Below are 12,260 nucleotides of genomic sequence, written 5' to 3' on the forward strand. Positions count from 1 at the left end.
TGACGGCTCTTTCATTCTAAGATTAAATGACAATTTTCTTTCTCCAATCTGTCCTATATAAACTTCTCTGGCTCTTTCCAGATAATTCTGTCCTCTTGTGTGTATCTGTTTTCCTACCTTTTTATTTTGGCTTGGGTCTCAATGTAGGAAATACTAAGCCCAGAGTAGAGAGACAGATGACTTTTAAAGAAAACTCAAAAAAGTTGAACTTTCATATAAAAGGACATTTCCCTTTACAAAGAGCTCTATTGCGTTTCTTCTTTCAGTAGCTTGGCCCCCTAGTTAAAATTCTCAGGTATATTCTAGAGTGAGGGAAGGTTGCCTTTCTTTGGTGGTTTTGAGCATCATGAGCTAAGAGCCCAGAGTGTTAAGGAAGGGGGCTCACCCCCTCAGATGTACTCGACTGAAATTATGCTGGAGGCTGATCTTTGGTTGGGGGAGAGGAAATAAACAAGGAGGATGTTTTTGTGATCTTAGTTGTGAAGAAAACACCCAGAGATTCTCGTCTTAGGGTCTGTAAATACTGGATGACCTGAAGGGGGAGAGAACCCAACTTTCTGAGAAGGGTTCAGATTATTTTAAGAGTAGAGGCATCACACGCCAACCATCCTCTAGCATTTCCTAACTTTGCTCAGGTTGGAAGAGCAAAGAGAGGGAGCGGAGAGGAAAGAGTCTGTGTTTAAAATAGGAGTTTGCCCACGGGAGCTGGGGCATGGGGTTGTTGGTTTGGAAAAGATATAATGACTTCCAAGGGATCCTGGACACATTTTCAGGCGCAATGTTTGGAGAGGTGTTTTGAGCCCTAGAGACCCTCCCGTTTGTCTTGCTTCCACTTCCCTCCCCAAAGTGGAGTCATTCTTCTGCTTGTGAGATTTCTGGGATGAGTCTGTCTTGGTTGTCCCTCTCCTGTTTCAGTGTATCTTATCTCTCACGGTTTGGAATATCTTCATTCTAGCCTAATACTTCTAGCTCATTTCTAGCCTAGAGGGTGGTGATGTGGAAGGTGAGGAAGTTCTTTAAGAAGGGGGCAGATTTCTCCATCCTCTTCATCGCCCCCAGGCCGCCTCTTCCGTCATCTTTCAGTCTCCTTCCTCCTCTTCCCCCCACCCCAGTAAAGTATACGAGCCAAGATCCCAGGGTTCTCTAATCAGCTGGGCTTTCTGATGCTTTTTCTGAAGCACGATCCAGACCTTTACCTAAGGATTACTTACTCCTCCCCCAGGGGATTGTGTGAGGGGCCAGACGAGGAGGTTACACAACAGGGAGAAGGGATTAGCTGGTGAGAGAGTGCCAAGGCTGGAGCCAAGGAGGGCAAAGGGTGCGGGAATGGCGGGAATTCAGAAGGTGGGAGGGGGGAGCCAATAATGGCAAGGGAGAGCGGGAGGAAAGCCAGGCAGGCGCTAAAGTGATTCGGCTGAAGGAGGAGGAAGTCAAGGAGTGGAATGGGTAACGGAGGGCAGAGGAGGCCAGAGTAGGGGAGAAACTGAGAGGAGGAGCTGGAGGAGGGGAGAGCCAATGGGGACGAGAGTTAAGAGAGGGTGGGGTAGCATGGGAGGGGGGAGATTCGGGGCTGGACTAGATAAAATTACGGGACTCTACTGGGCGGGATGGGACCTGCCCCTCCACCTCCCCACCCTAAGGCCTGATCTCTCGGGCCGCCGGCGCAGGAAAGAAAAAGGGAGGAGGGAGGAGAGTAGAGGAACGGAGGGGGCGTGGCGGGGGGAGCCGAGCTCTGGAGGTCGAAGCGACTGACAGCCTTAGGTCTACCAAACGGAGTCCGAGCTCGAGCCCAAACCCAAAGTCGCGCCCCAGCCCCGACTGAGGACGAACCTGGCTAGGTGCGTCCCCACCCTGTCCTATCCTGCCCGTCCCACTCCGTCCCGCTCCACCCAGTCCCACACGTGCTGCTCTTTCCTACTCCTCCCTTCGCTTCCTTCCCTCTTAGCCCACAGATCAGTCTTCTCTCTCCCACCAGTATCCCTCCCCTAGTCCACAGCTCCCCTGCCTTCCCCTTCAGACGTCGTGTCCCAAGGAGTCTCTAGGAAGTCCTCCGGTACCCCTCACTTCTGTCAGTCAGTTTCTTTAGCTTCACCCCCTTAACCTATATTCCGAAAGCGCCCGTCCTGTTTTCCTTCTTGTTAGAGAGCCCCAACTATCTCCTCCATCCACTTCCCTTCAATCTCACCCTTATCAGAACCTTCTTTTTCACCTTCCACTATCAGAACCTTGGCTTCCCCTATTTTTCCTCCCTGTCAAGACACTTGCCCCTCCCCCAGCTCCCTTCAGCCTGCCGGAACCTATCCTAAACCTGTTCACTGGAGCCCCAGTCTCTTTATCAAGGCCTGGAGGGAACCTCCAGAAACCCTTCTCTGCCAAGACCCATAATCAGTGTGAGTCTCCTTTCCCTGCTTCCTCAACCGAGTCCGTCCCATCCCTCGGGTCCTTCCTACATCCCCCTCCCTCCCCACTCCTACAAACTTCTCTAGCCCTTTTTTCACCGCTTCCACACTCCAGGAGACCTTTCGCTATACTTTCCCCTTCTGTTACTGCCCAGCTCCCTCCGATACCCCTCCTCCCTTGTCAGTCCCCATTTTCTGTGCGTGTCCATAACTGACTTGACCACTTTCCATCCCCCAGCTCCCTGATTCTCTGCGCTGACTCCCGTCAAGCTTTTGATTTCCTACGCTGACTCCCGCTTCCAAACACCCCTGATTGCCTGCCTACCTCTTCATGCTCCCCGATTCCCTGGCCTGATTGCCCCTGCACTTCTATATATTCCCGTTCGCCTGATACCTTGACCCCTTGCCTTCCAATTTTTTTCAGAAGTGGTGGAAGAAGCACAAGCCCAGCTGACCCTAGCCTACAAGCCTTGCCTGTCCGCCAGCGACTTAATGACCAGTCCCGGTAACACTGCCTTCAAGAACATCATGGAGGGGAAGTTTCAGTTTGCGATCGATCGGGGCGGCACCTTTACGGATGTATTTGCACAGTGCCCTGGGGGCCGGGTGCGGGTACTCAAGCTCCTGTCTGAGGACCCAGCCAATTACCAAGATGCCCCGACTGAGGGCATCCGACGCATCCTGGAGCAGGTGGGTCTGCCTCAGGAAACTGTTGTGAAAATACTGTTGCCTTTACTATTAATGATAAAATTAGTGATAAGGGAAGCAGCTTTCCCTTTGCCTTTATCTTGGCAATCTCTAGTACAGGGCTCTGAGAATACTTCTAAATTTTGGGTTAAGGCTCTGTTGCAGAACATGCCAGGGTGGTGGAAGGGAAGAAAAGGGGCGACTTGAGGGGGGGATATCTAGCCTTTAGACATCAATTGAGGGGCATTGATTCTAAGACCAAAGTTGAAAAGTCTGATCCCCTGACTCACAGGAGTCAGGGGAAAGGCAATTGCCATAAATCTATAGAAAAGGGCATTGGTTTGTGGGGTAGGGGAGGATCAATCCCCATGAATCTATAGGAAAGGAGGAGTGTTTGTGGGAGAGAGGATAGACCCTGATGCTCTGTGTTTATAGGAGTGTGGTGTGGCACTACCCAGGGACCAGCCCCTGGACACCAGCCGCATTGCCTGGATCCGCATGGGCACAACTGTGGCCACCAATGCATTACTGGAGCGCCAAGGAGAGCGTATGGCCCTGTTGGTCACCCGAGGCTTCAAAGACTTGCTCTACATTGGGAACCAGGCCCGAAGGGATCTCTTTGATCTGGTGAGAACTTACTGACTAACCCACCCCCCAGGGGAGAGTTCTTCTCTTTGCTCAGTGCTTATCTTACTGCCTCGCATGTAGCAGTCAGTACATATTTATTGTCTATTTTCCTCGACCCAGTTCAGCTTGTCCCCCCCTTCTCTATGGAACCACGTTCTCCTGGAAGGTACCTCTCACTTTTAGTAATGTCGCCCCTATCAAAGCTCTATAGAAATTGAAATATTTTCAAGCAGAGGTTCTTAATTGTGGACTTGCTTAAAACATTTTAAAATAACTGTATTATACTGTCATTGGGTTCCTTTGTAATACTATTTATTTTACACATTTATTATTATATTATTTATCATATTTATATTATATTTATTATATTATTATTATGTATTTAACATATTTATGCATGAGAAGAGGCACATAGATTTCACTCGATTTCCCAAATGGTCTATGACATAGCTAAGGTTAAGTATCTCTGCTTTAAAGGGATAATAAAGTGATTAAAAAAAAAAAAATCCGGTTTATCTCTGGTGTAAGAAAAAGCCTGCTAGCATTTTCCTTTTTCTGTATATTTGGATAAGGTCCCCTTATAAAACTTTGTATAGTGGGTATTTTTGATGGTCTCCATTGTTGCAATCTACTTGGTTCCCCTAACAACTCCCCCCCCCCCCCCTCTTTTATACCCTGAGGTCTGTTCTTTCCTCAGAAGAAGGGAACTAGCCTGACTGGTTCTATGGGAGAGAGAGGGGGAGAAAGGGGAAAAATGTTGGAGGGAGGGGGGAGTTAGACTGGAATGAAAACTTGGGCCAAGGGCCAGTGCTCAGAAGAAAGTTCGAACCAGGAAAGACCAATTGTTCCCTGGCCAGAGCTATCTAGCTTGCCTTTTCCCCCTCCACAGTCCCTGGTCTCTGGAACTTAGAAAGGCCGGCTGGAGATGTCAGTCTGTACTCGGCCCCATAGTCTCTTCACTTCACTCAGTTCCCCCATTTCTGCCTTTCTTCCCTGGACTCTGTAATTCTTACTTTTCCCTTGGTTTTCTTCTTCTGGGGAACGCTTGATTGGTTTGTCAGAAATGTCTCCCAGCCCATCCTTCATCTCTAACTACACTTAAGATCTACCTTCAGTAGAGTGCTAAAGGAGGAATAACTCTTGTGCTGTTGTTCTCTCCCTTCCACTCCTCTCCTGCTCCTTCTAGGCAGTGTCCATGCCGCAGGTCCTGTATGAAGAGGTGGTGGAAGTGGATGAGCGTGTGGTGCTGTATCATAGGGAGCCAGGGGCTGGGACCCCCATCAAAGGTGTGCGTTTCCTCCACCCTGATCTTCAACCCAAATTTGGGAGCTTCTGGGTTTGGTGCCCTTCCGATTCCCAAATCCTGCTTTCTCACCTTCCCTCCCCTGCTAGCCTAGTAGGGCCTCCCTGCTCTGACCCTCTTAGCTTCGGCCCCCTGCCCCCAGCGAGGATGAGTGAAAGCCGAGAAGTGACTCTGGGGTCAGAGTCTGGCTGGGGAGTGGACTGGAGTCTGTGGAGTTGATCTGCAGGGGTGCCGATTTGTTTGCCTTCAGACAGGGGAGGGAGTCACCTGCTCATTTCTCCCGCCTAGGCTCAACAGGGGACCTTCTAGAAGTGCAGCGACCCTTGGACCTAGAAGGCTTACGGACAAAGCTGGAGGGCCTGCTGGCCCGGGGCATCTGGAGCCTGGCTGTGGTGCTCATGCATTCCTACATGTGAGGGCGTGAGGGGTGGCCTGGCAGACTGATCAGGAAGTGGTGGGGCTGGTGGGGGTCTGGCACTTAGGAGGAAGGGAAGAGCCAGGGAGAGGCTCTAGGAGGAGAAGTTGGAGACTTGGCAATCGGGTGCCAAGGACACCTGGGGAGGCTAAAAGTGCTCCAGGTCACCTTATGCTATCAAGAATATCCTATATATCCCGGGCAGGTGGGCACAACATGAACAGCAGGTGGGTGCCCTGGCACAGGAGCTGGGCTTCACCCACGTGTCCCTGTCATCGGAGGTGATGCCCATGGTGAGGATTGTTCCCCGAGGGCACACGGCCTGCGCTGACGCCTACCTGACTCCCACCATCCACCGCTACCTGCAGGGCTTCTGCAAAGGCTTCCAGGGGCACCTGAAGGTGAGGAGACTTTCTTATTCCTCCTGGATCCTCTCACTCGTGCTCCCTCACCCTATGACAGCTGTGTTTTTTTTCAGCCCTGTTCTCCTCTACTCTGTGCATTTTAACCTGAATCACCTGGTTCTGTGCTCCCCTGGCACTTTTTACACTGACTCACCCCGTGCTGGTTTGCCATTTCTCACTCCTCCCCTGTCTTTTACTTCCCATGTCTGCTTACTCTGGGCTCCCTGTGCCCCTGATCTGTGCCCAGATCAAAGTTGAGGAGGGAGAGATCACTTTCAGCTAGAATTATGGGGAGTTTTCACAGCAGAGTGGCTTTCCATTGAAAGTGTTTTCTCCTTCAGATTTTCTTAAGGTACTTTATATTAAAATTTTTTTAATAATAATTTTTTATTTTCAAAATACATACAAAGATAGTTTTCAGTATTCATCCTTGCAAAACCTCTCCCAGGGTCTCTGCAGCCTGCAGCCTTAACCTTGATAGGCTCCCCTTTGACAGTTGGTCTTGTGCCCTGATCTCCTCGGCCCCTGTCTCCCTTCCCAGGGCCCCCCATACTTAGCTCTTGTTGCCTATGTCCCCTCTTGCTCAGGATGTACAGGTGCTCTTCATGCGCTCGGATGGGGGTCTGGTTCCCATGACGTCCTTCAGTGGCTCCAGGGCTGTGCTCTCAGGCCCTGCAGGTGGTGTTGTGGGCTATGCTGTCACCACCTACTGCGCCGAGGGAAGACACCCAGTCATTGGCTTTGACATGGGCGGTATGGAAAATGCTGAGAGGACGGGGGCGGGCATGGAGCTGCTCTGGCTCTGGGACTCCCCTTCCCACCTTCATCCCCACTCTGATTCAGGGCCCTCCGAATTGTGGGGTCAGGGGGCCTGCTGGGTGGCTGCTCCTACCGGGACTGGATATGAGTGGAGGATGGACTCTCTCCGTACCCCCATTCCACTACATCCCCATTCCCCTTCCTACCCCCAGGCACCTCCACAGACGTCAGTCGGTTTGCGGGTGACTACGAGCATGTGTTTGAGGCCAGTACTGCTGGTGTCACCATTCAGGCCCCGCAGCTGGACATCAACACCGTGGCTGCCGGAGGGGGCTCCAGGCTTTTTTTCAGGTCGGTATCTCCTTCTCCTTCCCCGCCCATCCTCCTCTCACACCTAGAACTTCTGCTTGTCTCCAATTAGTCACACCCTGACATCTCTGCCATTGCCGTAATTCTTTTCAGTTAAACCCGTATTTATCACAGAACTGCTTTGGGGATCACATTGTTCTGAGATGAAACATAATCCTTTCTCTGGTCTCAGCTTTTATCCTTTAACAGGGACATGAAAAGTATGGAGTTAAGTTACCAGGACTATAACAAAGAAAAGGAAGGCCCTGAGAAATTGCCCAGATCAAAGTTGAGGAGGGAGAGATCACTTTCAGCTAGAATTATGGGCAGCTTTCACAGCAGAGTGGCAGAAGTTGGGCCTCCGAGAAAGAAGGAGGAGGAGGAAGTGTTTCAAACATAGGTATGAGCCTGAAAGGAAATGAGAGCGCACAGGAAGATAGTATCCGGCTACTGCTGACTGGTGGTTCATCTGACTGTGAATGTTGAATGCTTGCAGACAAGTAATAAGAGAAAAGTACATTGAAACTAGATCGCAGAGGGCCTTGAATGCCAGTAGGGACTTGGAATATTGAAGGATTAGGCTTGGACATGAGGAATGTTTTTTGGTATTCGTTTGAGGAGAGAAGAGACAGAGATAAGGTGCTGAGAGCCTGAATTAAGGGAGGTAGGCTTGTAAGTAGAGAGGAGAAATGGATGTGGTAGATATTGTGGAGGCAGAAGTGGTGACTATTTGGATATCTCCTTGTAGAAGGTAAACTCCTTGAGGGCACTGCTGAAGTTTTATTTTCATATTCCCAATGACTAACATAGCACCTGGTCCATAGGAGGCTTTTAATAAATGTAGTGAATGTGAGGGATAAAGGAGAGAGAAAAGCATGATTGATGATAATGAGTTTTTGAGCCATCAATAAAAATTGGAAACTTGAAAGGGAACTCTGGGAGAGGCTGGGTTTGAGCTGCTGTTGAGGAATACAGTGGAGATGTTCAGTAGGCAATTGACTCAACTCAGGTACCACCTCCTCCTCCATGAAACATTTTTTGCTTTCCATTCAGTTGAAAGTTTTTTTTCTTCTGATTTTCTTAAGGTACTTTATATTAAAAATTTTTAATAATAATTTTTTATTTTCAAAATACATGCAAAGATAGTTTTCAGTATTCATCCTTGTAAAACCTTCCAAATTTTTCTCCCTCCTTACCCTCTATCCTCTTCACCTAAACAGCAAATAATCCAATATAGGTTAAATATGTGTAATTCTTCTAACCATACAAGAAAATGAAATCAAAAGAGAAAAAAATGAGAAAGGAAAAAAAAAAGTCAAGGAAATAACAGCAAGAAAAGTGAAAATTTTATGTCATGATCCATATTTAGTACCCATAGTCCTCTTTCTGGATAGAGTACTTTATAAATCAAATAATTAAAAAGCATTTTTAGGTATCTGCTCAGTTTCAGGAACTGAATCCCCAGCCCTAAGTCACATTTCCCTCAGTAACTGTTGAAGAGTAAAGGATTGACTAAGAACCAAGAAAAAGAAGGAGGAAAGAAATTCAGATATTAGTAACTCCCTTTGACAGACAGATGGGGCATGTGAGGCAGGCAGATACTGGTTGAGTGATATGTATATGGTTATATGATTATTAAATGACAGTCCTGAATTTGCACCTGGTCTTTTGATTCTTTATACACTGTTCTTCCATTGCCCTTCCCCACCATCACCTCTTCCCCCCCCACATAATTATTTATTTTGTTTTTAATTTATGGAATAAAACAAGCATTTCCATAACACTGTATAATAAAAAGATGATGGCACATAAAACTGGAAATCAATTATGAATAACTTTGCACCCACCTTCTGACTGCAGTCACTGTTCTTTCTATTGTCTCTCTTCTCCCTAATGTAGAGGGCAAACATCTTTTTGGGGGGGGATTTGATGGTTTTGAAAGAAAGGATATTTGCAATAGTTATTGAAGGGAGTGTGACTTAGAGCTGAGTATTCAAAGAGTGGAGAAAAGAGGGTGAAAAGTAGAGAATTGACTAGGAGCCAAAATTGGGAAGAGATAGCATTAGAAGAGGGCAGATGGATAGGGAGAAGAGCTAGTTTAGGAGGCTGCTCTGAGGAAAGGTTGTTCTATTAGCAAAGAAGGGGATTTAGTGTCCTGAATCTCAGATGGACTGTAGTCTAGCCAACTAGCATTTATGCAGAACTTTAAAGTTTGCAAAGCTCTTTATATATGTAAAGAGTTCATTTGAATGAATCTCACTGTAATCTTGTGAGATAGGTGCTCCACTTATTCCCATTTTATAGATAGGGTAACAACTGAGGCACAAAGAACTTAAGTGACTTGCCCTAAGTCAGATAGTTAGCAGCTGATAACAGGATTCAAATCCATGTTTTCTTGATTCCAAATCTAGCACTCTACCCACTGTACTACCTTGCTGCCTATAGTTGGGGTGTGATAATAAGGTCTAAGGTATGACCATCCCTTTAGGTGGCTAAGAAAAAGTAAAGATGGAGAATCTGGGAACTGAGTTTGATGAATGGGGAAGCCAGAGTGTTTGAAGAAGAATCTTCCCTGTGAATATGGAAGCTATTGAGGATGATGGCAAAGTCCAAGTTGGGGAGGAAGACTAGGAAGCTGGTTCTGAGTCCCTGAGATGTGGTTGAGGTGGCTGGAGAATATCCTAGAGACTGGTAGATGACAACAACAGTGACTTGGGAAGTATGGTGTAATGAGATAAAATAACCTTCAGAGGAAACTCTTGATATCCTTGCCATTTCTGCCCTGGCTCTCCATCCCATGCCAGACCCTGATTCCTTTCATAAAACTGACTTTTCATGCATATACTCCCTCAGGTCTGGTCTGTTTGTGGTGGGTCCTGAGTCAGCTGGTGCTCATCCTGGTCCTGCTTGCTATAGAAAAGGTCAGTAAAGTCCATGATCCTGACCTCAGCTCCCCACACTTGAGTACCATCTCAGATGCTTTCCAAACATGTGGATTGAATGTTTCTAAGTCTTTCCAAACTTTTAAGCCTTATATTCTGCTTCCTATACTACCCTTTATCCCTCTCCCAAATCTCCTTTCCTCCCTCCTTCTCTGAAGTGCCTTTTCTGCCTTACTTTCACCAACGAATCCATTATTCTTTTGTCTACTTTCTTCTTCTAGGGGGACCATTAACAGTGACAGATGCCAACTTAGTCTTGGGGCGCCTACTTCCATCTTCCTTTCCCTGTATCTTTGGTCCGGGTGAGGACCAGCCAATCTCCAAAGAGGCTTCTAAGAAGGCCTTGGACAATGTGACGGTTCAGGTCAATAACTTTCTAGTCAAAGGCTCCAATGGGGTTGATCCACTAACACCTGAAGAGGTGGCCATGGGTTTTATACGAGTGGCCAACGAAGCCATGTGCCGTCCAATCCGTGCTCTTACCCAGGTATGAATGTTCCCCAGCCACTGACTCACCACTTTGACCACTCACTGACAAACACCTACTAGGCTGCTGACTTCCTTTTTCAAAATTAAATTTTATTTTTAACAAAAAAATTTTTTTCTTCCTCCTACATTTTACTGTTGGGGAAATAAAAGAACAAAACCCTTGTGACAAATATGAATAGTCAAGCAAATCAAATTCTCGCATTGGCTATGTTCAAAAAATAGATCTAATTTTAGACCCTGAGTCTACCAGCTCTGGGTTAGGAATCTGACCATGATTTTCAGCTTCTGAATGATCATCATGTTTCTGGCCATTTTCCTTGGCTGCTGAGCAACCACAAAGCCACTGGCCATTTCTTCTCTGTCCATTTCTGTAATCATACTCCATGGTCACTGACTAGCCATAAGAGTGACTCATATGTTCTTAATGCTGGTTGCCTGTTTCTCCATATATCCAAATATTTGTATATTTGCCAGTTCCTTTTTTTTTTTTTTTTTTTAAAGGACTCTAGTCTAACTCTAAGCCATGGTGCTAAATCATTTTCCTGGTTCTTAGGAGAACCTCAGAACCAAGAATAGAATAGGATGTCCAAGCTTCTGGGCTAGTAGAGATAGAAGATGATAGAAATTGGGGAGAGGGTAAAAAGCTGGTACCCAGAGAATGGAGGACTTGGAGGTTGTCAAGAAATATAGGTGGATGTGGGACCATGCTAACTGCTCTCCCTCTGCTTCCCAGGCTCGAGGCCATGATCCATCAGTACATATACTGGCATGCTTTGGGGGTGCCGGAGGACAGCATGCTTGTGCCATCGCACGCTCCTTGGGCATGGACACTGTCCACATACACAGGTACCTGTTGGGGTGGATCGGGTGGGGAGATATGTGCCTCAGTGCTTGCCCCCCATGTACCTGGTCACTGCAGCTGTCACTGAGCTGTGATCAGGTGGCTGGGAAGGTACAATAACAACTCAGCTTGTAGGGGCTGTAACTTCAGAAAAAGTCTCCACTTCATCAATAACTTCCAAGGCGGGGATCTCCCTTGTTTTCTACCCCATATTCTTCTTTATCTGATCCTGATTCTGCCTGTCAAGGAATACCTCCTTCAGTAAACTAAAACTCTAGGGGGTTGGGGAGTGGGAATGGGGGGAATCCCTGAAATACAAAGATCTGGAGGTACTATACAGAATGTGTGCATGGTGCCTTACATTGGCCTGTTGTTCTCTCCCAAGTTCTATAGATGCATTTCTCCCATTCCATGTTCTTTTTATGGTTTCCAGTCTGTCATTTTATCAAATCTTCAGCCCTTTTTTAAAAAGTCCATTGGAAATTTTCCTTTTTATTCTTACCATTTATATATACCCCTAGGTAGCTAGGGAGAAGAAGTTACTTAATAAACATTTATTAAATATCTGCTATGTTCCAGGCATTGGAATTATAAAAGATAATTTAACTTTGGGAATAAAAAGAAAGGCAAAATCATTTCCTGCCTTAAAGGAGCTTACAGTCTAATGGAAGAGTCAACATGCAAACAAATAACATATAAGATAAATTGGAAGTAATTTCAGAATAAAGATACTAAAGTTAAGAAAGACTGAGAAAGACTTCTTGCCAAAGATGGGACTATAGTTAAGACTTGGATGAAGCCAGGAGGTGTAGAAGAGGAGGTGAGAGAGTATGAGGAACAGCCCATGAAAGTCCAGATTCAGGAGATAAGTGTTTTCTTTAAGAAACAGTGAAGAGACTCTTCCCATCTCATTACCAAAGGAGTGTTGATATCTATAAAGTATAAAAACTGGAAAGGTGGTAGAGAGTCTTGGTTTGTGAAGGGCTTAGAAAATTAAAGAGAATTTAAAATTTGATTCTGGAGGTAATAGGGAACAATTAGAGTTG

General features: G+C 46.6%; 1 protein-coding gene across 4 annotated transcripts in view; it reads left to right on the forward strand.

The window, feature by feature from the left end:
- Nucleotides 1-12,260, forward strand: part of OPLAH (5-oxoprolinase, ATP-hydrolysing) — a 53,339-nt gene that overhangs the window by 12,799 nt on the left and 28,280 nt on the right. Inside the window, exons 1-11 of one of the 4 annotated variants that reach the window (XM_023496636.2) lie at nt 1,632-1,838; nt 2,824-3,089; nt 3,522-3,713; nt 4,900-4,999; nt 5,305-5,428; nt 5,637-5,832; nt 6,423-6,588; nt 6,807-6,945; nt 9,796-9,863; nt 10,106-10,371; nt 11,107-11,219. In XM_023496636.2, coding sequence (XP_023352404.1) covers nt 2,892-3,089; nt 3,522-3,713; nt 4,900-4,999; nt 5,305-5,428; nt 5,637-5,832; nt 6,423-6,588; nt 6,807-6,945; nt 9,796-9,863; nt 10,106-10,371; nt 11,107-11,219 — 1,562 coding nt within the window. In that variant the 5' untranslated portion in view covers nt 1,632-1,838; nt 2,824-2,891. The other 3 variants (XM_023496638.2, XM_023496637.2, XM_003760530.4) reach the window with 3 other exon arrangements.

The sequence above is a fragment of the Sarcophilus harrisii genome, chromosome 1 (assembly GCF_902635505.1).
Source record: "Sarcophilus harrisii chromosome 1, mSarHar1.11, whole genome shotgun sequence".
NCBI lineage: Eukaryota > Metazoa > Chordata > Mammalia > Dasyuromorphia > Dasyuridae > Sarcophilus > Sarcophilus harrisii.